Source organism: Balearica regulorum, chromosome 2 (genome assembly GCF_011004875.1).
Source record: "Balearica regulorum gibbericeps isolate bBalReg1 chromosome 2, bBalReg1.pri, whole genome shotgun sequence".
NCBI lineage: Eukaryota > Metazoa > Chordata > Aves > Gruiformes > Gruidae > Balearica > Balearica regulorum.
In genome coordinates, this window is record NC_046185.1 from 140,036,067 (window position 1) to 140,059,482 (window position 23,416).

The following is a 23,416-nucleotide window of genomic DNA, read 5'->3' on the forward strand; positions in this document are numbered from 1 at the left end:
AGGAAGTCAGGGCTCAGTGGAATAGCAGCGGCAGTAATGGCGAGTCCCTGGCCCCAAGCCACATCTCCAGTACCAAGCCAGGCGGAGAACGTGTCATGCTGGAAGTGAAGCTATTACACAGGAGCAGCCTCTACTCTGACCTAGATTACTCATCCTGGTGACCTGAGGTTAAGGGCTCCAGAGCTCGTGAGCTGGCGTGCAGGGAGGTGCAGGATGTCCGAGACAGAAGTAAAGACTTTGCTCTCTGCTTCTGGACGGTGCCTCGATGCGCCCAGCACGACCCCTCCTGGATACAACCTGGGGTACAAGCTGAACTACCGCCCTAACCCCTCCGGTCAGCTCAGACTAGCAGTGCCGCAACACACTCTGTCAGGCTTTCTCATGTTACAGCTCAGAGAACAAGGCTTCAGTCTGGGAACATCATTTCACTAAATTCTTCTTTTTTTTTTTTAATTTATATACTTTGCATAGGGAAATATTTTTACTTTTATGTGTCTTACACCGTTTTCTGTAGCATCATGTCCTGTAATGTGCCACTTCCAGCTTCCGAAAGAGCAGCAATGGGAGAGGGCAGCATTAACATCAGATCTAGAAGTTGTTTGTGATATCAACCTCATTCCAACCACCGCATCAGGATCATTCTCACTCTCAGGTGCACACTGACCTTTCACACTCAGGACACGTTAGTACCAGACCTTGGTCTCCATCTCCACCTGTTCTCAGACACTCGACTTGCCAGCTGGTTATCATAGGGTGGTGAGCATTTGGGCATTTCCTCCTGGGAGTCTTGGTGTAAAGTTTTTGGATACTGGCTGAGTTTCCTTAATTGTGCTTTCCTCTCTAACATGGAACAGATGTATTTGTGAAACAGCAGTGAAACGCTAAATATCAGCGTAACGCTGAGCTGAACATCAAGGGAAAGTGTTTCCTGCCTTGTTGCATTTATTTCCTGTTCTTTATGTATTTTCTTTGTAAGAATTACAAGAAGTAATTCTTAAGCACTGGGCCTAAGCTAGGCACAGGTGCTGCAGGCAGCCCAGGCCCTCCCTTTATTATTTCCATGTGGGAAAAAACGTTTTGGATCCTGTTCTCACATTGCCTATAATCATTTTTATGGTGTTTTTAATAGCAGCTACCTGCTGGCTATCAGAAATTGGAAGCTTTTGCAACAGAGAAAGGAACTGTGCCAATACCAGAGTTAACCTTCTAGCTCTGCATACCAAGGAAACGTGATCTCTGAGTTCAGCGAGCAACAGGCACAACTACTGTACAGGAACAGCGAGAGAAGGGAACCTTTACACCCATCAGCCCCAGTGTGCATTAACCAGGGTACAACGCTGGAAGGAGAGCAAACTCAACCTGTAGTTAGTCACTTACATGATGCAGCAGAACAGTCCCTTCCCCACGTGGTGGAAATAGTATACATTAGCATTGAGATGAAACAGATTAGTCTAACTACCCTTCAATAAAACAGGGCATAAAAGAGATGTTTTGTGTCGTACTACTCAGAATGATAAGCAGAACTTCCACAGTACCGCTGTTCCTCTGGAAGGAAAGGGAGAAAGGGAAAACGTACAAAGGATGAGATGGGCAGGATGCAGCCCTGCCGGCGGTCAGGCAGGGGCTCTCCGGCCTGAGGAAGGGACCCGACTGCAAAGCAGCAGCAGGGACCAGCAGGACCTGGAGGAGCTGAAGGGAGAACATGCAGGTGCCAAAACATCTCCCTACAAAGCTGACAACACATTTTAGGATTGTAGGAAAAAGATCACAGAAGTCATCTAGTCCATCTGGGATTCCCGTTCAAAGGAGTCAATTACAAGGTCAGATTGGGTTACTCAAGCCTCTACACTCCTGCATACAGGCAAATATCTTAGGAAAGTGAGCCTCATCCTCAAACCTGACCATCTTGAACAGCCCAAAGCTCCTGAGGGCACTCAGGGCAGTCAGACGGAAAGGCCTGGGCAGGTATTAAATAGCGAAGGTGCTGCCCGGCTGCAGGAAGTACAAAGTGTTGCAGCTGTGCACGGAAACCCTGTCGTGAAGGTGTTCCCTGGATGAGATGGTCCAGCTGAAACAGATGCTGGAGTTCAGCAATCCAGGCAGCAGCATAATACAAAAGTATAAAATCAAAAGGGTTTGTCCTCTCTTCAGTCATGTTAGAATGTCTCTACTGCTACTGATTGATCTATTAGCATGGGACATCCACATTCCTCATGCTAGCGTTTTCTTTCCTTATGCTCGCCTTAGAGATGCTACCTCCACAGTACACAATTATATGTTGAGAAGTCAAAATATCAGGTGGTCCAGCTGAATGTATGTAATTAACCTTTGTTTAATTGCAAAAGCCATGGGACCAGCCAACATTTTTGGGTTTTATGTGCTGCAAGGATTTTCTCGCTCCCTCCTGGGCCCAGATATCTAGCCCACAAATACATTTAGCTACTAGGACACAGTAAATATATCCTTTTTCCAGCCACACTTTCATTTTTTTCATGGTCTTCAACATTTGTAACAGTTTCCTCATTTTACAGTGATGTTGGGAGTAAAATTCCCAGATGCTACATGTAAGAGTACCTCACGCTCCCTCTACTTCTTTGAGGCTCACAAGGATGGTGCGTTCAGGGTGGCAGCTTGCCTCCAGTATGTATGGATCTTTTAGAAAACATTGTTGAAAATACACACAAAATCCACAACTTGGACTCCTCCTCCTCCCAGAAAAAAAAATAAAAATTGGGCAATACTGAAACTCTTTGCTGCAGGACTGATCAGCATGGCAAAGACTAGATCAAACCAGAGAGCCACCGCACATCTATAAGCTGAGCCACCATGCATCTATGAGGGATTGGTTTTCAGTTGGTATCGCTGAAAGCGCCTTGAACAAGAAGTGGACTGACCTAACTGCATTTACAGTGGCATTTTTCTGCAATTACAATAGGATTATATAAAATAATAGAGGGTTTGTGAATCAAACTCATTGTCCTGGAGAAAGTAGTAGTAGTTGTACAGTGATTAATAAGACCCAAATGCTACTTTTGTGATAATGGTTTTAAAGCATGAAGATACACCTGATGCATGAGACTTTTCCCACTGGGATTGGTGTGAATTTGTGAACATTCAGGTCTACATTTGATAAAACAACTTCTACACTCAGAGATCACAAAGCTTACCTAAAATGAAGAAGTCCAATGCATTTTGAGTAACATTTACTCAAACGAGTCTGAACAAGATGCACGAAAATGCAGCTTTGGAAGCTGACAAAGATAAAGCTCATAAAGCCCGAGCTAGCTGACAGGGAAATGCTTTAAAAGCAGGATGCTCTGAGTTAGCCTCACAAATAATGTTCTAGTCTGGGTAAACAGACACCACCTATTCTCTGCTAAAAAACGGGGTAACACTGACAAATCGGAACAAAGGCTTCATTGTTCCCGTTGAAGCACTGCCAGCTTCTGAACAGGAGAGCTTGCTTTTCTAAATAGAGTTTGAAAATTGGTTTTAGACACAATTACCCTACCTGTCCTTGAAACACCAATCGTGTTTCAGCTACGATTTCAACAGAATCCACATTGGAAAATGTGAAACCGCTGTTTTCAAGGGTAAATGCTCGCACCACTGGTACTGGTAAAGCACTCTTCTGTGCCGGGAAAATTTCAGACCCTCAGGAGGGATTTTCCTACTATGTTTAAACCCTGGGGGGTGCTCACCTGGGGTACACATCTAGGAAGGATATGGGCTCCAGTTTATAGCCACCTCCTCCACTTACAATAGAATAGCCAGAGAACAGACATTTAACAATGTCGTCATACTCCCAAATTTACTAGGAGTTTGGAGACGAAATTCATTGAAAAAATAATTGCAGAGACATCTATTTGTTTTGATTTCTACCAAGTACACGGGATTTGGCCCTAAATTAACATTTGTCTTAAACATTATGCTCTCCATCTCCAGAGGCAGGGAGCAGGAAGACAACACTTAACAGCACAACATTCGGGTGATTCCTAGGTTAGAATTCACGTGGGACACTGAAAGAAAAAATAAAAATCATAATCCAAGGTTTTAAAGGTGCAGGGTACTAATGCACATTAATTTCTAAGTCTTTCTGATCGGTTCTTAGAGGAGCAAGAGTCAAGCCCTTGACTACCTGGGACCATGCAGGATCCAGAGCTGCTGGGGATCACTGAAAGCTCAGGGTGGAGCCAGGAAGCAGCAGGAGGAGGAGGAAGCTGATCTGGTTCCTCAGGTGACTGAAGTTACTGACAAAGCTCCTTTTCTTGCAGTGGGTTAGGATTTTATCCTAGGAGGGGAAAGAAATCAAAAGAGGGCAAGGAGTCTAACCTGGAAGACAGGTTAGAAATTCAAAGAAGCAAACCAGCCTTTTTGACTTGAAGATGCCGAAGCGATGGGTTCACATGCGCCATAGTTTCGTCTTGTACAACTGAAGAACAATACTGCAAACTCGTGTTCCTACTCAAGCAAAGGTTTAGAGTTTCAATGAAAAGAAATAAGCAAGCTGCTCACATCAACTTTTTATTTAATAAACATTCCTGTGAAACTCCCATCTCTATTCAGATCTAAATTTGCAACTCTATTGCCACTCAGCCTGGTGAGAGACTGTTCACCTCTGTGCAAAAGTGAAAAATAAGATTGTGACTGTAGCAACACTCAGTGGACAGTTGGAAAATTCATGGTTCCAACTCTGGCTTTGGTAGTGACTTGTTTAGGTTGATTTTAAAACATGTTGTAAGCAACTTTACTGAAGGCAGCATTATGCTTCACAGACAGCCCTGAAGGGATGCACAGACACTTGGGAACGTGAAAATGAGAGTGATCCTCCAGTACGACATACTCCTCAAAAAGCACTTTGCAGAGCAGAAGGTGAAACTATGGACAGGAAGATGAAAAACGGGAAAGGAAGGAGGGGGCGAAAGATGGGAATCTGTTTAAAAGACAAATCACAGCTCCAAAGAAGGTAACACCTTGAATGCAACAGAAGCAACAATTTCTCATCCCAAGAACTGTCTAACATGCCAGAGAAGCCCCAAGTGGAATGGGGACACTGGGCTGTGAGGTGTTGGTCAGCACCCGTGCAGACTCCAGCACCCGAGGCTTCAACCTTCCCTGAATAAAACAAAGCTTACCAAAGAGCATTTGGTGGGGGAAGAAGGAAAGAAGGGACTGTACTTCATGGCCTGTAGCTTCACCACCACAGAGGAGTGCGACACACATGGAACAGGGCAGTGAGGGAGTCTGGAAAGAAGAGTTAAAATGAAAACACGTGGGTCGTGCCTCAAAGCCACATCAAACCTGAAGGCCAGCATTAACAAAAGCACACTTAGGAGTAGTCTCCCTGCCACGTTTTGCTGACTAATCAGTGTTGAGAGCATCTCTACAATTTATTTTTATTGGCACTTTAAGCAGTCTTGCAGGAATTTATCTTAGCTGAAAAAAACGCAGAGCTCAGGCTGTATTTCTCAATTAAATAACCACTTTTCCTTTCTAAATGCCAAATACCACCCTATCGCCTGGAAGCGAGATGCCATGACCCAGCTGCTTCCCACGCCCATCTTTAACTACTGTGCATGAGGAACAATGAAGACACTCACTGCAAGGCTCTGATTTTCTCACTCCTCACACAGCCGTCGGACTACATCTCTATCAGATTTCTAGAACCCATGGAAGGGCCTCGCTCCAGTAAAAATTGTCAAAAAATGAGGAAAGACAGCTAAACTTTTTGCGGTGAGAGCTGGAACCAGCAATATGCAGGCTTACCTTCCTCGCAGCTTAGAGCAACCTTAGCAGTTCCTGGGTGTAAGATATTTACTTAAATTTCTTTTTGGTCCACCCTAGTGCAGAGAGAACCATAGGGAAATCCCCTTGAGCCAGTGAAGCTTTCTGTAAGCGAGCCAGTTATGAGAGCTTAACTTCATTTAATGATATTTCACTTGTGTCTACAACTTTGGGTAATCAAATACACAGAGTCCGTTACACATTTTTTAAAAAAAAAAAAAAAAAAAGGCAAGCAAAGCAACCCCAAACTTACAGTTCTTCTCCAGAGTAGTAGCTGTAGTTTTTGTTCTGCTCCAGTACTCGCATTGCCCTGCAATTTGCTGGATCAAGTTTGATCCCGACAGCCGAAAGTTACAGGAGCGTCACATAAAAGCATAACTTATGCCGGAAACTTCAGAGAGGAATTTTTATAGTCTGTTCAACTGGCTGCTGTCCTTCAGCTAAAATATTCTGGCTTTTGAGCACAGTTAAATTGGTTGTCACACACTTCCAGCACTTTGCAGACATGCTTGCACTCCAGTCAAAAGCAATGAAAGAGTTAATTAATCCAGGTTAACAGTACCAGCAGCATCTATTGCAGTAGGTAAGGTCATGAAACACAGCTGTACCCTGCCTGGTGTCTGCCACATCCAACCACCACCATTTCCTCGTGAAGACGCTGCCCATCTGCGCAAGTGGAATCTTCTTTACTGCTGAATATTGTTCTCCAGGAATAGCATAAAGATGGGTAAGAAAGTACAACATTTAAGTCTTAACAGGTTTGGGGCTTTTTGGTTTTGTGGGAGGTTTTTTGTGGTTTTTGTTTTTCAGAAGAGATGCACTCAAATAAATCCTTCACTCATGACTCTGTCACAAGATGGAGACACAGAAAAATCAGGACAATGCAGAAACGACAGCCTGCGTACGTGACTCTAGTAATAGCACTTATGATTAATTTTACACTTAAAACCCCCACCATCTTTGTTTTCAAGGTAGCCTGCTATTTGTTCACAGCATAAATATAACAACAGAAAACAGCAAGCATGAGAAGCATTTTGACTTTCCTGTCCCACTCAAGAAAAAAAAGTATCAGTGTTTTTATTAGTCTAAGTTGTGCTGCTATGCTACACTACTAGCACACAGGGGGGTAAATGAAGAGAAACATGGACTGTGTATGAGATAACTTATTTTATTTATTCAATTCTCAACTTAATTTTGATGCTAAAAATTGGTCAAAGGCACTTCAAAGAAGGTATTTAAGAAATAAATCCATATGGTGATCATTCCAGACAAGTCACCAACTTACACCTGCCATTAGGGACACGACTACCTATAATTGCAAAGTGAAACATTCACAGGTTTTAAGTGAAGCATACTGTCCAGCAGCAATATTCAATTCTTTTAGAGTATTAATAACATTTGTGGTGTATTTTAAATACAATACGGTAAAACAAAGCAAATTACACTTTTGGAGTTCCACAGAAGTTCTTCTTGACAGAAAAAGGACAAAAATTCCCTTTCCAAGTGGTCCTGTATTGAGGGATCTATTTTCATCTGTGCGTGCACTATCAACATCAGTAGCAGGTACATCAGAGAAATAACTCGCACTTTTCTGTCGTACAAAGATAAAACACCCTGCTCAGATCGTAAACTGTTTGTAAGAGGTCTACCAGCTACTCACCAAAATTTATACCCCTGGAAGCATAATAGAACAAATGGTAACATGTGAAGAAAAAGTGATTTTTAATATATACCCCCAGCAAAGCAAAAGAAAGTGTCCTTAAAGGCAAAAGGTACTGGGAAAAAAGCTTCTGCAAAATGAGACATGGTGCTAATGGCACCAGCATTTAACCTCTTAAATAAGACCAATATAGAGAGCAAAAATTAATTGGGAATGAAAGAAGATTAAAACTGGTCTTTTTCTGCAAACAAAGATTAATACTATCCTCTGATTAAGAACAGTGATTGGAAAGTAACTTCTTGGCATTCTCATTCCTTCTGAACTAAAACCCACTTAACACAAGGTTAAATGTTACTCTGTGACGCTAAGTGGCATTCCCACATCCAACTGCAAACACCTGCTGCCTAGTAATTTCAATAAAACTAGTTCAAAATTTTCAGATGGATCATTTAAATCACTATAATGCCAATGAAAGCTTTCAGGTTTTATAAAATTAAGAAACCTCTTTTAGAAACAAAACCAAACCACAGAGCAATAACCGGTACAGCCTAAAGCGAGCCTGTGTTGCTGTGCTTCAGGTCAATCCACCTGAAGTACAGTAGCCTCCTTGGGCTGCAGAAATACTCCAACTCAATAAAGACTTTCTCAAATCACAAAGACTTGAGAGTGAAATAAAAAAATACTAATAGTAGTGTAATATTGTACATGAAAATTATACTAACTGTTCACATTCCCACCATGAGTACTGAAGCTTTTGAAGAGAGTGAGATACGAACCAATTATTTCAGAGGTATCAACTCATTGTTATGGCAATGCAATTCAACACAGAAAACCAATTCTCTGTTACAATCACAGAATATAAACCCCAATACTTTTCTAGCTTGTCTGAAAAGAAAAAAGAATAAAAATCTTTGCAATGCTGTTAGAAAGGCAAAAGAAGTAGATTCAGAGGCCTAAGAGTAAGGACACTTTAAAACAAAGCAAGAATGGATGTTTGAAGAAAAGGCTACTCTTGTTTCTCCAGACAGGCCATCCATTTATCACAAGGTAGTGTGCTCTTTGCCTTATTCCCTCAAGGAACCAACTTGTTCCTTTGTTTCTCCGTTCCCTCTGAGGTCCTGCATGTTTTGTGGAAAGGGGCATCCCTGTCCCACTCTGCTAAACCCACCAGCCACAGCTGGGCAGCAGAGAAGAATTAGAACTGCTGCTGAGAAAAGGCTTCACCTTGAGCTCAGCAGGGGCTGGTTTGACTTGCCACCTCAGCAACTGACCTGTGTGGAGCTCAAATATCTCACTACCTGCTTCCTCTTGTCCACCTGAGACTTATGCACAATGAAATTGAAAACCCAAAACCAGGATAGTCCGGATAGTAAGGAACATGCAGAGGAAATGATGTGACTTCACTGGGTAGACGTAGGACACAAATCTGCAGAAAATATGCAGGATTAGTTCCGCCTGTTGTGGAAGAAAATCTTTAAATCCCCACAGATGAACTGAGGAAGAAAGCAGTAATAAAGCAGAACAGTACAGTAGTTCAGTAGATCTTCTACACTGGGCTGAATTTACAAAGAGAATCAGTTGGGATCTTGATTTCATTTTATAACTTCCTTAAGTATTCCAGAAAATTTTAATTGCATGTTTGAACAATGCCACTGGAGTTATCAATACTATATGGATTTCACAATATTATGATTTTGTGTTGCACAGGGGATGAACATTTAGCTCACAGAAGGAAGCACCTCTCAACATGGCACCATCCATTCTCCTCTGGACAAGCATCCCTCTGACTACAGCAAACTGGAGACTTTTTCCTTTTTAAAACAAGTGCAGTTATAACTTTTTTACTGAATTCAGTTAAGATAAAATAAAGCTTGTGTCCCTTCAGTACTTCAGAGGCAGTCTTGCTCATAAAAGACAAACCGATTTAACCCTGCAGGAACTATTCGTTTAACTAATACTTCATATACGAGCCCAGCCTATACTCAGGCAGAGAAGATGCATGTAATACTTCAACTCCATGAAGATCTACCAGTAATTGCCATCATGCTGCAGAACAATGGTCAGAAAGGAAGTCATGACTCTCTACTGTTGGACAACAGATAGAACCCCAATCTGTACAAGAATTATCTTTGGAAAAAAAATTCCAGTACTTTCTGGTAACATCCTCTTTCAGGAACATCCTGAAGGACAGCAGTAGTAAATAAGGCTGTCTGCTACCAGTATGTGCCCTTTCCAAAACAATGACTGGAGGTAATTAGGTTATGTCCAAGTTCATCAATATGATGAAGGTGAAAAGTGATAAAAAGATGAAGAAACTTTTGTTCAAGTGTGGAATAAAAACACACTACATGTCAAGCTTAACCTCATCCCCCATACTGCTATTCACACAATTTGAAAAAGAGAAAAATCATAAAGTTTTACGTTAACTATATAAAACATAGGCTTGGCCTCTGAAAATTTTTCTGTAATTAAAACACCTATTTTTGTCCCACATCAAGAAAGTGTTTTCAGTTAAGAGGCAGAGATATTCATAAAGTAGTAGAGAAAGTCAATGCACTTTGAGAGATTCCCGCATTCAGGCTGGCTTACCTGAATAACTATATACTTCAGCTTCAGAAAGAGTGAAATGAGGATAATTTAACACGTTTTCAGAATAAAGGTAACAAGAAGCAGATAGACAAAATTTTGAAAAATGGAGGAAAAAAAAATGTTCAGAAAATTAAAATTAAGTACTTTAGCCAAATAAACTAAATGTGTAGAGAAGCAGCCAAATCAGCTTTGCTGTAGTTTTAAAATAGGACTTGTTTCTATCTGTAAAATTTTAATGAAGAAGGTAACTCCACAATCTCAAAGTACAGTGATGTGAAAATTAAATGGAAACAAACTAATTATAATACTGGCTAAAACCAAATCATTATAATGCCATTGTAACTTTGCTAAGATACTATCCTTTCTGTTTTATATGGAAGGTGTGATGGAAGAGAGACTTCTATTTCAAAAAAGTATCTACCTAATGCTGAGAAATTCTGAGATGAATTTTTGTATCCATTCAACCAAGAGGGCAAGTTAATAAAAAAAAAAAAAAAAAAAAAAAAGCCACAGGCAAGTATGTTAGCAGCTTGCACCACCTCAGCAATTTAACCAATAGTAACTATTTCTGGGTTTCTCCCTAAAACAGCAGTGATCCAACTTTGTATTGTTTTGTACAATAGAGACTTAAAAATTTTAAAAGTAATTCATAGCAGTGAATTCAATTTCTGAAACAATTCAGGTTAAACTTTTGGGTGGATCTCTCCCTATTCATAATAACCAGTCTACTGCTAAGGCAAAGCAGACTTGAGACTCTATTTTCGTGCCTCTCCCTTCCTTATAGGGCAAGTTACACAAAGTAACTTCAGGTTATTGAGAATACTAGAGAATGACGTTATGAAGAATTTGACTGAGCAGCATCCAATTTCTGATATTAGAACTGACCTAACAGAACATCTGGAAGGAAATAGAGGAGAACAGAAAAAGGAACAGAAATACTGTATGATTATCTTTGAACCCGTCCACTATGTTTTTTATACAAATTCTTCCAGATATTAGTGTACCAGAACAACCTCCTATTTCACAGCTTTAGGGCCCCAAATCTTCATGAGCAGGGCTGCAAGGTCACACAATCCCAAACAGTCAGAGCCAGCACCAGACTCTGTTGTACACAGACAGTAACAGGAAGTACTGCCAATGTGGTTTTTGAAATAAGAATCACCGTGACTAATTTTAGTCCACAAGCTTCATGCAGGCGTTTGAGGAGACTCTTATTCATTGTGCTGGCTTCTTTTTGTTCTCTTCAAAGTCCAATTAATTCTCAGAAATTTTTTGCTTTAGCTTTTGATTATCTTCCAGTGCTTCGTTTTTGCTTTGCTCTTCTGGATTCTTTGCTGAATCAGGATTGTACCGATACAAATACCCATATGGACGGAGATGATAAATCAAATATTCCAAATGATACATAGTCACGGAATCAACGTAGTGGAATGAAACTGCTAGATCGGAGCAGCATCCGGGACCCTAAAATACAAAAAAAGTCAAAACAATCATTAAGAATGGCAAAGCACACCCTGGATTAAAGATCCAGGAAGAATTCAAACAAATATTTGACTTCATGGTAAGAAATTGACTATCATCAGCCATTCATATACTTCAAAACTTAGTGTTAGGCAAGTAAAATGTATCAGACATACCTGGAAAACATCTTTCAAAAATAAAGTTGGACAAAGTCTTTTGCTTCTGTAATCAAGCCAGTGAAAAAACTAGCTGCGCTCATTAATGTCAGAGGTTTTTTTCCTTTCCCATACTTTTTTTTTTTTATGTTGGTGTTTAAACAAAACCAAGAAGTAGCAAGCAGGTCTAAATGTATTGCATTTATATATGAAGCAATACATGCTTGTTACTCATGACAGCATCCATCCAGAGTATACAAGCCAAACGTGTGTGCACGCATACACCTATGCGTGTGTGTTCACAATTATATATTTTAAAAGACAGGGTGAGGGTTTTTGGTGGGGAAGGGGGGGGGTCATCAGATTTGATTGCAGAGCTGCTAAAATTCTGCCTCTAATTGGAAGTAAGATTCAACATGTAAAGAGACAGAACAATTGTTACATAATTGTTACTCTTTCAAAACTTACAAAGTTTGACCAATATAGCTTGGTTTTGATACCAGACGAAGTAGTTTCTATCTGAACACAAATATGCTAAGGCAGAATCAAATATCCCATTATGGATCCCCACCACCACTGCATCAGTTAATGGATGTAACTGTCCACAGCTCAGCCACCCATGAACTGCAACCATAGCTAATGCTGCTGCATCCTGACACACTAAATACAGTATCGTAGCTGGTTTAAGCTACAGAAGTGCTCCAGCCACTGAATGCAAGTATAAAAGTGAATGCTTTACAATGAAAAGAGTCTACTGAAGAACTAGACTTTTTTCTTCGCCCCAGCTTTATGTGCAAAAAAATCCCACATCCTATCCTTGATTTTGGTCACTTATGCTGATCTCAAAGCTTGCTGAAAAATAATACCTTTAAAAGTGAGATTATAATCCTAAAAAAGAAGCCACATCACAGATTATATGATCATCGAAGTTTACAATGCAGAATACCTTCAGATCGCTTTAATTTTAAGTAATGTCCTGCTCCCTTCCCCCTCTCCTTTTTTTTTTTTTTTTAAACTGGAGATTACAGATGTGGAACACAAATGATCATCTGAAGTTCTTGCAGTAAGAACATTTCAGCTTGCAAATGCTATTTTTGTTGCTACAACAAAAAAAATTTTTAAAAAATTAGCTTTGCTAGCTCTTGTGCTTGCCTCCATTTCAACAGAAGGTAGACAAGAGTCCAATACAACTACATAAGGAAATCTAATCATATTTCCTTGTTTGGGTAATGCTTTGATTTCACTTCTAGGCAACGTTCGCTCTTCTGTAATCTTTTCAATGGAATTCACTTACATGTACATTTTAACAACCTTCAATAAAAAAATTAGGGGAGGGCAGGGCAGTTACCAGCATTCAAGCCAGGCAACATTGCACACAGTTATCAGTGATAAGGGAAGTATATTGCAGTGCGCTTCCATTTGAAGGGAAAAAACCTACCAGGCAGTACAGTCACACATACCATTACCCACCAGCCCCTCCAGTAACTTGGGAATCTCTTAGCCAACGGTAGCCAACTACAATCATGAGCAAGTCTCAAAATTACTTCTATTTCTACAGGTTTTATGCAAAGCTTGCTGTTGGGTAGAAGATAAAGGTGTATCAGTGCCACCTTCCCTTTCAGTAGGCTTTACTGTAACTAAGCCATACTGCTTGACCCAGCTCTGTACAGTCAGCACACATGGCTGGAATGAACCACACTGGTCTCACTTCTCACTGCACACTGGTAGTTGGGTGGCTGGAGGAGAAGCTAGGGACACTGTGTGTGAGATATGAGGGAACAAAACAGAACCAAACACATCATAAAGGTTTCATCATTTTTTGCTGTCCACAGAACATAGCAAAACTGCAACAATAATTTAAGATTCACTAGCTCTTCTGGAACATTAAGTTCTTAGCATCAACTTCTAGTTGATGACTAGTGTATTCAACAAATCTACACACAGGTGTATCACAACAACAAAAAAAATCTTCTTTTCTAAAACATATTGAGCTGCTATTCAACTGCTAATTCACACATCATACACATTCATACACATCATAAGATATACTTCATAAAATGGGTACCAGGTTTCTAAGGACTTACCTCTACAGCAGGATAATAATTATAATTCCAGTACCAGAATGTTTTTGGTAGGTATCCTCTGATTAAGTGATGTTCTGGAACAAAGGGATGAAAGGTTTCTCTACCACTTGTATCCCTAGAATCTCCTGCTTCCACATTAATGATCTCCATGCATTTTCCTAGTGCTAGGTCTTCAATTGAGGAACTGTGAGAGCATTTGTTCGTTTTAAATGCAGCAACAAATCTCTTCAGAGCTTCTTTGCTCAGAACATATCCTGCTCCTCCACTCATGTAGCCCTGTTTCACATAAGGCTTAAACCTTCTTCCAAAGTATATTGGTTGTTCAGGACTGTATTTCGAAAGAAGCCATCTCAAATTGTCCAATATAACATATGTATCATCATCTGCTTTCATAAACCAATCGGCATCATCAAAATAATGGTCATATACATACTGAAAAGCTTTAATAGTCTTCCAGTACAGCTGGTCCCTTCCTTCTTTGGTTTCTAGCCCCACAGTGGGGAAGTCTTTATTTTCCTCAGAGCTCATAAAAAGTATTTTATTACAACGTTGGGCCCAAGTGGCCTTAACATGCTTGGCTTTCTTTTCTAGATTTTGAGGTCCAGTCATGACCCAACACAGTATTTTCACCTTCTGATACAGTCCCTCTGCAATATTTTTATTCTCATCTAAAAAAAGAGGAAAGTTCCAAAACAATATTAGACTTGATTGCAAAACGAATGTAAGAGCAACCTCCCCCCAGGCATTCTGTTTCTACATCAGAAAAGACATGCAGACAGAGAAGAGGCACTTGCTTCCAAATGTACCAGTTAATGAAATTAATGTTAGGTTTAGGAAGAAAACAAGACTCCCCAAACCAAGAAACTAAAATTCTTAAAGCTACTTCATCTTCGCAGGATAAAGGCAAGCATAAGAGCCATATCAAAATGGGTATCTGTTCAGGGAAGTGTGGCTTTAGAAAAGTTTGATTTCTACATAAAAACTGTTCAGAAGCAACTTCTTTATGGTACTGGAGGACTAATGAAAATTAAAAAGCTGACTATTTTTTACCATTCACAATGAACATAATGATTACAACACAGAAAGGTCAAAAAGCTAATAAGCTCTGTTTTATATATAATTCATGTTAACTAACAGAACCTAATAAATATTTCTAAAATAACAACATATTTTTGAAGGAAAAAGCAGATGATAAGCCAGAAAGAAAGAATTTATCACCAAATCAAGTTAAATATTATTTGTAAAAAAATCAGATTAAATAAGTTAGGATACCATGAAACTAGTATTATTGTTGTGATAAAATGTTTTCATTTGCAGACAATCCAAGAGAATAAACAGATACAGTTATGTGAGGTGTGTAATATGATGTTTTCCAAGCTGCCAAAGCATTCATTTCGCTCAAAGAAACATTTTCACTTCATACATACAGAGTGATTTTAACTCATGTAAAAGAATATTCCATGGAGAGTGAGATCTGCATAACTGGTCCTAAAATATTCCTGCCTACACTTTGGGCAACAACAGATCAGATGTTCTCTAACTGCATGTGAAACACTCACAAACTTGTCTTACAAAGTTTGTAGTTTAAATAGCAAATTACTTATTAACATCTTCAGCAAATGCATTATAGTGCATTTTTTTCTCATCCAAACTGTCCCAACTCGGACACTATCTGTGTTTGGGATTTAGAATGAACTCATTTAATGAGATATGTCAAATTTAAAAGCATGCCTGAAATATTAGAAAGTCTACCTTCTTTGAAAAAAAAAAAAAAACAAAAAATAAAAAAAATCAGAGTGCAACAGAATTTCTCTGGTTTTGACTGCGAACAGCAATCTGTGTTTGGACTGCTGCATAATCAGTTTGGCAAACAATGTCCACCTCAATTCCAAGTTTTACTAATCATGTCAAAAAGTGATATTTTTTTTTCCAGCTTTAGCTGAGAGGCTAAAAAGTTAGAAGTAGTCCAAAATTAGCTTCTTAAAGCTAAAAAGCATTCAGTCACATCTACAATGCTAGCAAATATATCTGCTTAGCAAAACCATCATTTGATGTCAGCAGTTCATTTGAGAAGTTCCTGCTCCAAACAAGTCTGGATACAGAAGCTGGACAAACACTTGGGCTCTAAGGAAAAAAATCACTACTGTAATAAAAATGTAAGCAACGAAAACCACCATTCAGGAGACCTCAGGAGAACAAAGTTATTTAGATGCAACCTGAACATGAGGAAAGCGAAAGAAAAGGATTCATACAAATTCTTGGTGTAGCAATGTGTGAAAAGGAAGCATATTATGTAATTAGTGAGGCGTTAACAAAATACCTTTATGCTGTCCAGAGTCTGCATTGAAATTCATTTGTCCTTGCAGCTCGTTGTTATCGGTATCTGCTGAGTGTTGACCATGTGGATCATTGTGAAGGATATGAGGCTGGATCTTAACCTGTTCTTCTAGTATAATGCTAAACAGAAGATAGCATACAAAAAATCCTATTGCTGATCCAAAAGTGAAGGTTAGAAGGTTCATCAAAGACTTAGAAGAGGCCATCTCCTGAAGGTAATACACTGTCAAAACCAAATGAAAAATACTTTAAGGTTAAAGCTGCTTAACACAGAAATCAAATCTAAAACTACAGGAAGAAATCAAGGACTAAATCTCTGGAAGTAGAGATCTCAGTTCTAGCTGAGATATAGTTCCCCCAGCCTTGCATGTAAGTTTAAGTACAAGAACAATGCAAATATTTATATAGAACTGTACAACCATTGATAAATTTAGTGCAAAAGGCCTGCTGTATATTCTTTAGCTTAAAATTATAAAGGACAGTCATAAATCACCATAGCTACTGTACATACAAAAGCATCCATTATATTTATACATTAATTATACAAGTTTGTATACATTTAAAGTGCAATATCTTAATTATAAAATTGCAATATACGTTCACTTCTTTGTTCTCTTCATCCTAAGAAATCTGTGCTTCAAAATGTAATACCTAAGTCTTTTACGAAGCTAAAAGATGGTGATCAAAGGCAATCTACAGGTAAAGATACAATATGGGCGTGAGATGCACTTAAACTCCAAGAGTAGGTATATTACAGGAATTCTTCAACAGATGTCAAACACAAGCAGATTTTGAAGAGTCATAAAAGCAAATCTATGCTCAAAGTACAGCAGTTTTCCTTCCACTTTTAGGAAGTACTGAGGATAGACTTCCAGAAGGAAGAATAAGATAACATCTGAATTTTCATACAGAAATACTCAATTTTTTAAAGGCATTTGGAGGAAGAGGAGAAGAAAATGCATCAGCCTCAAGGCCTCTTCTACACATCAAAAATCTTGTATTCCAGTAATAAATACAAAACCTTCACTTCAGCCACACTCTTGCTCCTCAAAAACTTTAAAGGACTTGGCTGGCCATTTTTATAAAATGTAACAAAACCAGCATCTATGCCTGCATAAAGTCAAGTGTGAATTAAACATTTGCAAACCAATTTCAGGCTGTTGAGGCCTGAGACCTTTTCATCTTTGCAAAGCGTTGAGATATTTTCTAATAACTCATGACTAAACTACAAAAACATTGACTGTTAAATACATACTGGATTCAAGCCAGAACCTTACAAACAAGTTGATGATGTTCCCTCCATTAGGATCATTCTTGATGTCAATGGGCAGAACCCAATTTAGTTAGGGAACCAAAAAAAGAAAATTACGGAATGTACAGAGCATCGATGAAAACCATTGATCAGAAAAGAGCTGCAGCCACCAAAACAACTCATTTAGCCTGCACACATTTCTCCCATTGGCTGTGCAGAATCTATTGGAAAAAAGACTGTCCCCAAGCAAGCTGCACGAATCACTTTGCAGCAACACACACTCCAAATATCAGCTTTCTCTCTGAACTCTCTCCTGAAGGGAAAGCAGAGAGGACAGAAAGCAAGTGTGCACACTGTTAGGTTGGCACTTTCAGAAATCATCAGACTTACTGCACACATGCAGATCTAGATAATTTGAGAGTGAAGGAGCTCGAACGTGATATGCTTTTTTTTCCACACTGCTAAAAAAATGAAAGAAAACTAGAAACACAACTTGAAGCACAAAATAAAAATCCAGAAACTTAATGGTTCTATCAAATTCACATAATTATAACTATGGTTGATAAGGAGCTGTAGTTCTTTCATATGAAAAAGCACATTATACAATTTTTTAATCATACAGCATCTTCCCTCAATTCAGTACTACATCTTGGTGAAGACTAATGATTGCCTTTAGACATCACATCTTGAAGTATAAGATTGACTGCATTATCATTTGTGACTCAGGCCTTGAAAAAATAACTTGATTTCCAGCTTTATTTCTATTGTCTTATATGCCACTAACTTCGGAAGAAAACACCAGGACTTAGATCAGGTGCCTTCCAAAAAAAAAAATACTGAAAAGTATCCGCTGTACCTAAATTATTATTTTTTTGTTTTCACTTTCCCCATCACCATAAAGACCCCTCAAAATTTGCAATACACAAAGGGAAAGGGACAGAATAAAACAATGCCTTCCTTCAGCATATTAAAAGGGGTAAAAAATAAAAATCCATCCATGTACACAGTATAGCTACAGCATCTTCTAGAAGAAAAAGTCTCCATTGTTCTACTTTTCAATATTAGGTGTCTCTTTGCCATACAATTTCAGTTACCTGCTCTAACAGCTGTTAAAATTACTCTTGCTTTGAGAGAAAAAAACAGAAAATAACTTGAAAATAACCGCTGTTTATTAAATTATGGAATTATGTTAAATCAGATTCTTTAGAAAAAGAACTTTATGTGTATTGGAAATGTTAAAAGAGAAAAAAGCACATTTATCACATTTGGAAAACAGAAGTTGATTTGGCAGTATTCCACAAGCAAAGAGGATTTCTGGGAGCAGGCAGGGACAGATGCTGAAGCAGTACTTCATATTTGATACGAAATGCCTCTAGTTACAGTTTTCAATCTAAAATAATCTGCTTCTATCAATTTTATATCAACAGATTGGACAACTATATACATGTGAGGGTATCCACGTATTTATAAACTCCAGGACAACAGGACAGGACAGAAATCTTCATTCTTTCTATTATCTTGATATTTCACATAAGTAGAGTCTTTTAACTTGCCAGCAAAAATAACTGAATGCTATAGCATTAGACTAGAACCAGAAAACGTCTAAAAGGAAGGTCAGTTCTTATTATGATAACCATCCCCACTCAGACTCTTTGTTGGCATTTTTTGCTATACAGGGATTTATTCGGGGGCAAGACATGCAAAACATTTAAGGCCAGGCTGGATGAGGCTTTGAGCAACCTGATCTAGTGAAAGATGCCCCTGCTCATGGCAGGGAGCTGGACTAGGTGACCTTCAAAGGTTCCTTCCAACCCAAACCATACCGTGATGCTATGATTCTATGACATACAGAGAGGGAAAAGGTAAGTGCAAAACCTACCAGGTCACTAAAAGATCCCCATTTTTTATTCCTATTTCTATTTTTACTTAAGTTCAAAACCAGACACTATTTAAAAATTCACCTACAACAAAAGCCTAGGTTTAAATTTAATTTATGCTCCACTACTCTGTCATGGCAGCTTAAACAAATATATCTATTTAGAAATTCATGCAGGTAGCCCTATTCACAACCACACCAACAAATGTTTTAAAATTCTACCACAACTTAACAGTCATTGTAGGTCTGCCTCCAAATTTAAGTTTTGCGAGTCAATCATTTCTGCATCTTCAAACTTACAGAAAAAGTATTTTTTCTGTGTCAGGGGCTGCTGAACCTGGCAGCCTAATGGAGACAAGGCTGTTGCAACTCCACGTCCCCAGGTCCAGCCAGTGACAAGACTGAAGATGTACTCCCATACTTGCCTACACGAACATGCATACACACATGGCTGACCATATAGATTAAGATCCACACAGCTAAAAAACAGCGTTCGTGCAAATACAAACATGGTCTGGCCTTATGCTGCTCCTCTCCCTAGCTGACCAGGACAAAAGTCCGTTAATGGGAAATATACATACATACAGTGTGGATCCCTCCAGTAACTGGCCTCAGACACTCTATCTATCCAGGAACCAACCCTGAATCCACAGCTTCCCCAGAGCGCTACTCCAGTTGCTGGTACAACCTCCTCAGACCTCCTCACCCAGATACACACACACACAGCCCCCCACAGGCATACCATGCTCCATACCCAGTATATGGCCTTAGACATTCAGTCACCTCAGTAACTGGCCCTCGATCCTTTTGTCTCCAGTTGCCTCACACAGAGATACACATGCAAATGAGCGCTACTCCACTCCAGTTGCTAGCATTTAGACTGTCACTGACTCCAGCTTCACCAGTTGCTGGCACACCAGACGCAGAAGTCCCTATAACTTATGGTATTACCCCAGTTGCCGGCACTTAGACCTCGGTATGCACACATGAATATAGCAGAGTCCCCTCATCCAGGAAAACAGTTAGAAATGGAGCTTAATGAGAAAAGAGGACAGGCTGTGGGTAATCTGGCACAGGGCATGGCCAAACAAGCCACTTGTTTACAATTGACCAGGCCCTTAATCCCTTTATCCTTCTATTTTCCCCACACTTGTTCTTCCTCAAACCATCTTCTTCCCTCCCTTCAGTCCCTCCCCTAAGCATCCCCTAATAAGATTTGTACAGTCACAAGATGCTCTTCTCCTGCATCCCATAATACGTCCCATATTCCGTAGCCAGTGACCTCCCTCAATCTTGTAAGCTGTTCCAGAGAGCCTTTCTGTTGACGTATCTTGATGCGTGTCACACCTGGGCAATGGGGCCGATGGCTCTCCAGTGACAGAACCAGGGGCTGCTTCCTCTGATGAGATTAATGGGGTCCCCTCACCCTGCTGTGCCTCTGTGCGGTCCTGGTGATGAGCCTTTTAACGCATTAAAATACTGTTCTCACTCGGCTAGCTGTTCCAACAAGGGTTAAGGCCACCTTCCTAAGCCAAAGCAAACTTGGGGAATGCAACAGGAATATATGATACTGGAGCTTGCCCCATCCCCACCCCTCAAAAAAACCAAAACCCAACCACCTTTAAAATTAATACTTTTAAGCAAAATCAGACCATGTAACTTTTTGAACTTGTTCCAAGAGAAAACACATTCAACAAAAAAACCCCCAAATCTTAGACTTTGAAATTTACAGAATGTGAGACGTAACTCTAGATATTTTTATCTATGTTTTTCCCAGCATCATTCCATAATCACTTTAAGATTTGATAAATTAACTGGGAGAAATATGGCTATCCAACACACACAGCTGGCTCTTCCTTGTATCTCTTACTTACAAAGTAAGGGGGAAGCTCTGAGGCCTCAGCATGAAACAGAATGCAAATGTCCTTTGAGAGCTGCATAATTACCAATGAAATTGATCTCTACTACCATGTCCTCAACAGTCAAGCAACACATCAGAATAATTAAAGTCAAAACGTAGAAAACATAGCTCGCTGTGCAGTGTCCAAGAAAGGTCTTCTGCTCACCTTAAGTCCCATTATTTCTAAAAGCTTTATATGTAAATATTCATATGCTTCTAAAACAAAGCTATATGCAAAATAGTACATCTGTTAATGTTGCCTGCACCAAGGATTACTGTGAACTGCTGCAGTTTCCTATCAACTAAGCACAGATTATATTTTTTACTTTCAAATTGTTTGATTTTTAGTATCTAATGCTGTAAGCATTTCTTTAGAGAGGAACTTTTTCTGTCAAAAACTCTTGGTTGTTTTATCCAAAACCACAGACAACAAAAGCAAGGTATTCTGGTACAGGTGGCCAATAACAGCATTAAACAAGCCACTGCACAGGTGAGAGGGAAGAAAGATCTCGGTAATCTCCTTCCTCATTCCAAACACTTTAGCAACAAGTTACCATGTCCAAAGCATGGCTTTCCAGACCTCTACTAACCTAGTTCTGACTAAAGAGAACCGCGACGTCAGTCCAGGAAGTCCCCGTTACAAGGAGCAGCGAGCAGCTCCCCCCTCCAGAAGGCACCTTGCTCCCTCCGTTGGGGCTCGGAAGTACTCGCTGTCTTCCAAGAAGACCCCTCCTTCCGAGCCTCTCCTTCCCAGGCCGGCAGCCAGGCACCTGCTGTCCTCGCAACCGCGGCTCCTGCGGGCACCCTTCTCGCCGCCGCCGGGGTGATACGCACCGCCCCGGCCACCTCCTCCGCCCCGTCACCGCAGGGAGGCACCTTCCTTCACGTCGCCTCCCTAGACGGGGCGCTACCTTCAGGGGCCTGCCCGCCGGCCTCCCCCCAACAGCCCGGCCCGGCCCGGGGCCCGTCACCGCCCCCTCAGCGCCGCTCGCCACCGCAGCCGGCCCGGCCCGGCCCGGCCCGGCCCGGCCCGTCCGTCCGCCCGCCCCCCCCTCCCTCACCTCGTCAACCGGCGGGAGCCCGGCGCGCGCTCAGCCGCGCGGTCCGCAGGCAGCCGTCGGCCGCGCGCAAGGAAGGCCGCCACCCCTCTCTGCCGCCGGCACCATCGCGCTACCCCTCGCTGCGCACCCCCGGAGCGGGGGCGGGACCAGAACCGCACCGCCGCCTGGTCATTGGGTGGTGAGCGCTGGGGGGGCGTGGCCTGCCCTGGCACGCGCATTTAACCCTTGCCCGCTAGGCGATCCTAGCCGCGTGGCAGCTTGCTCATCTCCTCGTGTTCTCGCGCGTGCGCGGCTCCCGCCGTTGGGGGGCGCGGGAGGACCGCGGCTTCTCCGACCGCGGCTTCTCCGACCGCTCTGCCCGCCTCCCCGCGCGGCACTGGCGCCCGGGGACGGGAGTCCGTCCGTTCTTTTCCCCCTCCGCTTGTCCGCCGGCAGCGCTGCCACGTCGTCGGGTCGGGCCGCGAGTAGAGCACGGGCCTCCCGTGTGGGGAGGCCGCCTGCGCGGCGGCGGTGGGTGAAGGAGAGTGCCCCGGGCTGGAGCTACAGTGTGAGGGCGGGAGCCAGCTCGCCTGCCGCGTTTGGTAGCTTGATCAGGGCTTTGAGGTGTGTGGGTGAAAAAATGGCACAGGGCGGAAAGGGGAGAGCATGCGAGGGCAAGGGAGAGACGGGAGAGCAGCGAGCGTCACCTCCCCTTGACCACTTGAAGGTGGTAAGTGGTGAGGGATTTTGGCCTCCTTCCCTGCCTCTTCAGACACCTTTAGGAAAGAAACGCCCTGGGCAGGGCTGTCCCTCCACCCTTTTATCGCGTTACCTTGCTCTTGTCTGCCTGGTCTTGCCTGGAAGCAGCTGTATCGTGTGCTCAGGCCGGGCTGCGGAGCTCCGCTGCTTTCCAGCCTCTCATTCCCTTCACTTCTGCCGGTCTGGAGCTTCTGCACTTCCAAAATACCATTAGGCAACTGCAAGGGACGTTGCTAGGTAACTGAGTCCTCTGAAATCGTTCCTTATCTCTCTGTGCTAATGCTGCCTACCTTTTTAACATCTGTGACGTTTCTCTCTTGATATCTTTCCTTAGGAAAAATCTATTAAATGTGAAGAGGGATTATAGATTTAAAAGGTGGTTTACATTACAATGTAACCTAAGGATAGCATTTTGCAAACAGTGAGTAGTTAATGGATGTCTGCAGTTAACAGGTAGAGGTTTTATTTTTTTTTTTTATAAAAAGGACTAGGGTGCACGTACATGCAAACAAGAACTGG

At 41.3% G+C, this 23,416-nt stretch overlaps 2 protein-coding genes across 4 annotated transcripts in view; one reads left to right on the forward strand and one right to left on the reverse strand.

Annotated features, from left to right (window-relative positions):
- Positions 1–6,938: 6,938 nt before the first annotated feature.
- Positions 6,939–23,100, reverse strand: C1GALT1 (core 1 synthase, glycoprotein-N-acetylgalactosamine 3-beta-galactosyltransferase 1). Of its 3 annotated transcripts, XM_075746115.1 has the most exons (5): positions 22,160–22,298; positions 21,689–21,993; positions 16,054–16,293; positions 13,734–14,401; positions 6,939–11,497 (listed from the first exon to the last, which is right to left on the reverse strand). In XM_075746115.1, the coding sequence occupies exons 3-5, from the start codon at positions 16,274–16,276 to the stop codon at positions 11,288–11,290; spliced, it is 1,101 nt and encodes a 366-aa protein (XP_075602230.1). In that variant the 5' UTR covers positions 16,277–16,293; positions 21,689–21,993; positions 22,160–22,298; the 3' UTR covers positions 6,939–11,287. The 3 variants fall into 3 exon arrangements, with proteins under 3 accessions (XP_075602230.1, XP_075602231.1, XP_075602229.1); XM_075746116.1 differs by lacking the exons at positions 21,689–21,993; positions 22,160–22,298 and adding an exon at positions 22,971–23,100; XM_075746114.1 differs by lacking the exon at positions 21,689–21,993 and having other exon boundaries at positions 22,160–22,318.
- ASNS (asparagine synthetase (glutamine-hydrolyzing)) overlaps positions 22,555–23,416 on the forward strand; it is a 28,827-nt gene continuing 27,965 nt past the window's right edge. The window contains exon 1 of the mRNA XM_075746113.1: positions 22,555–22,762. The gene's annotated coding sequence lies outside the window, so the exon portion shown is untranslated. The remainder of the gene's footprint in view (positions 22,763–23,416) is intronic.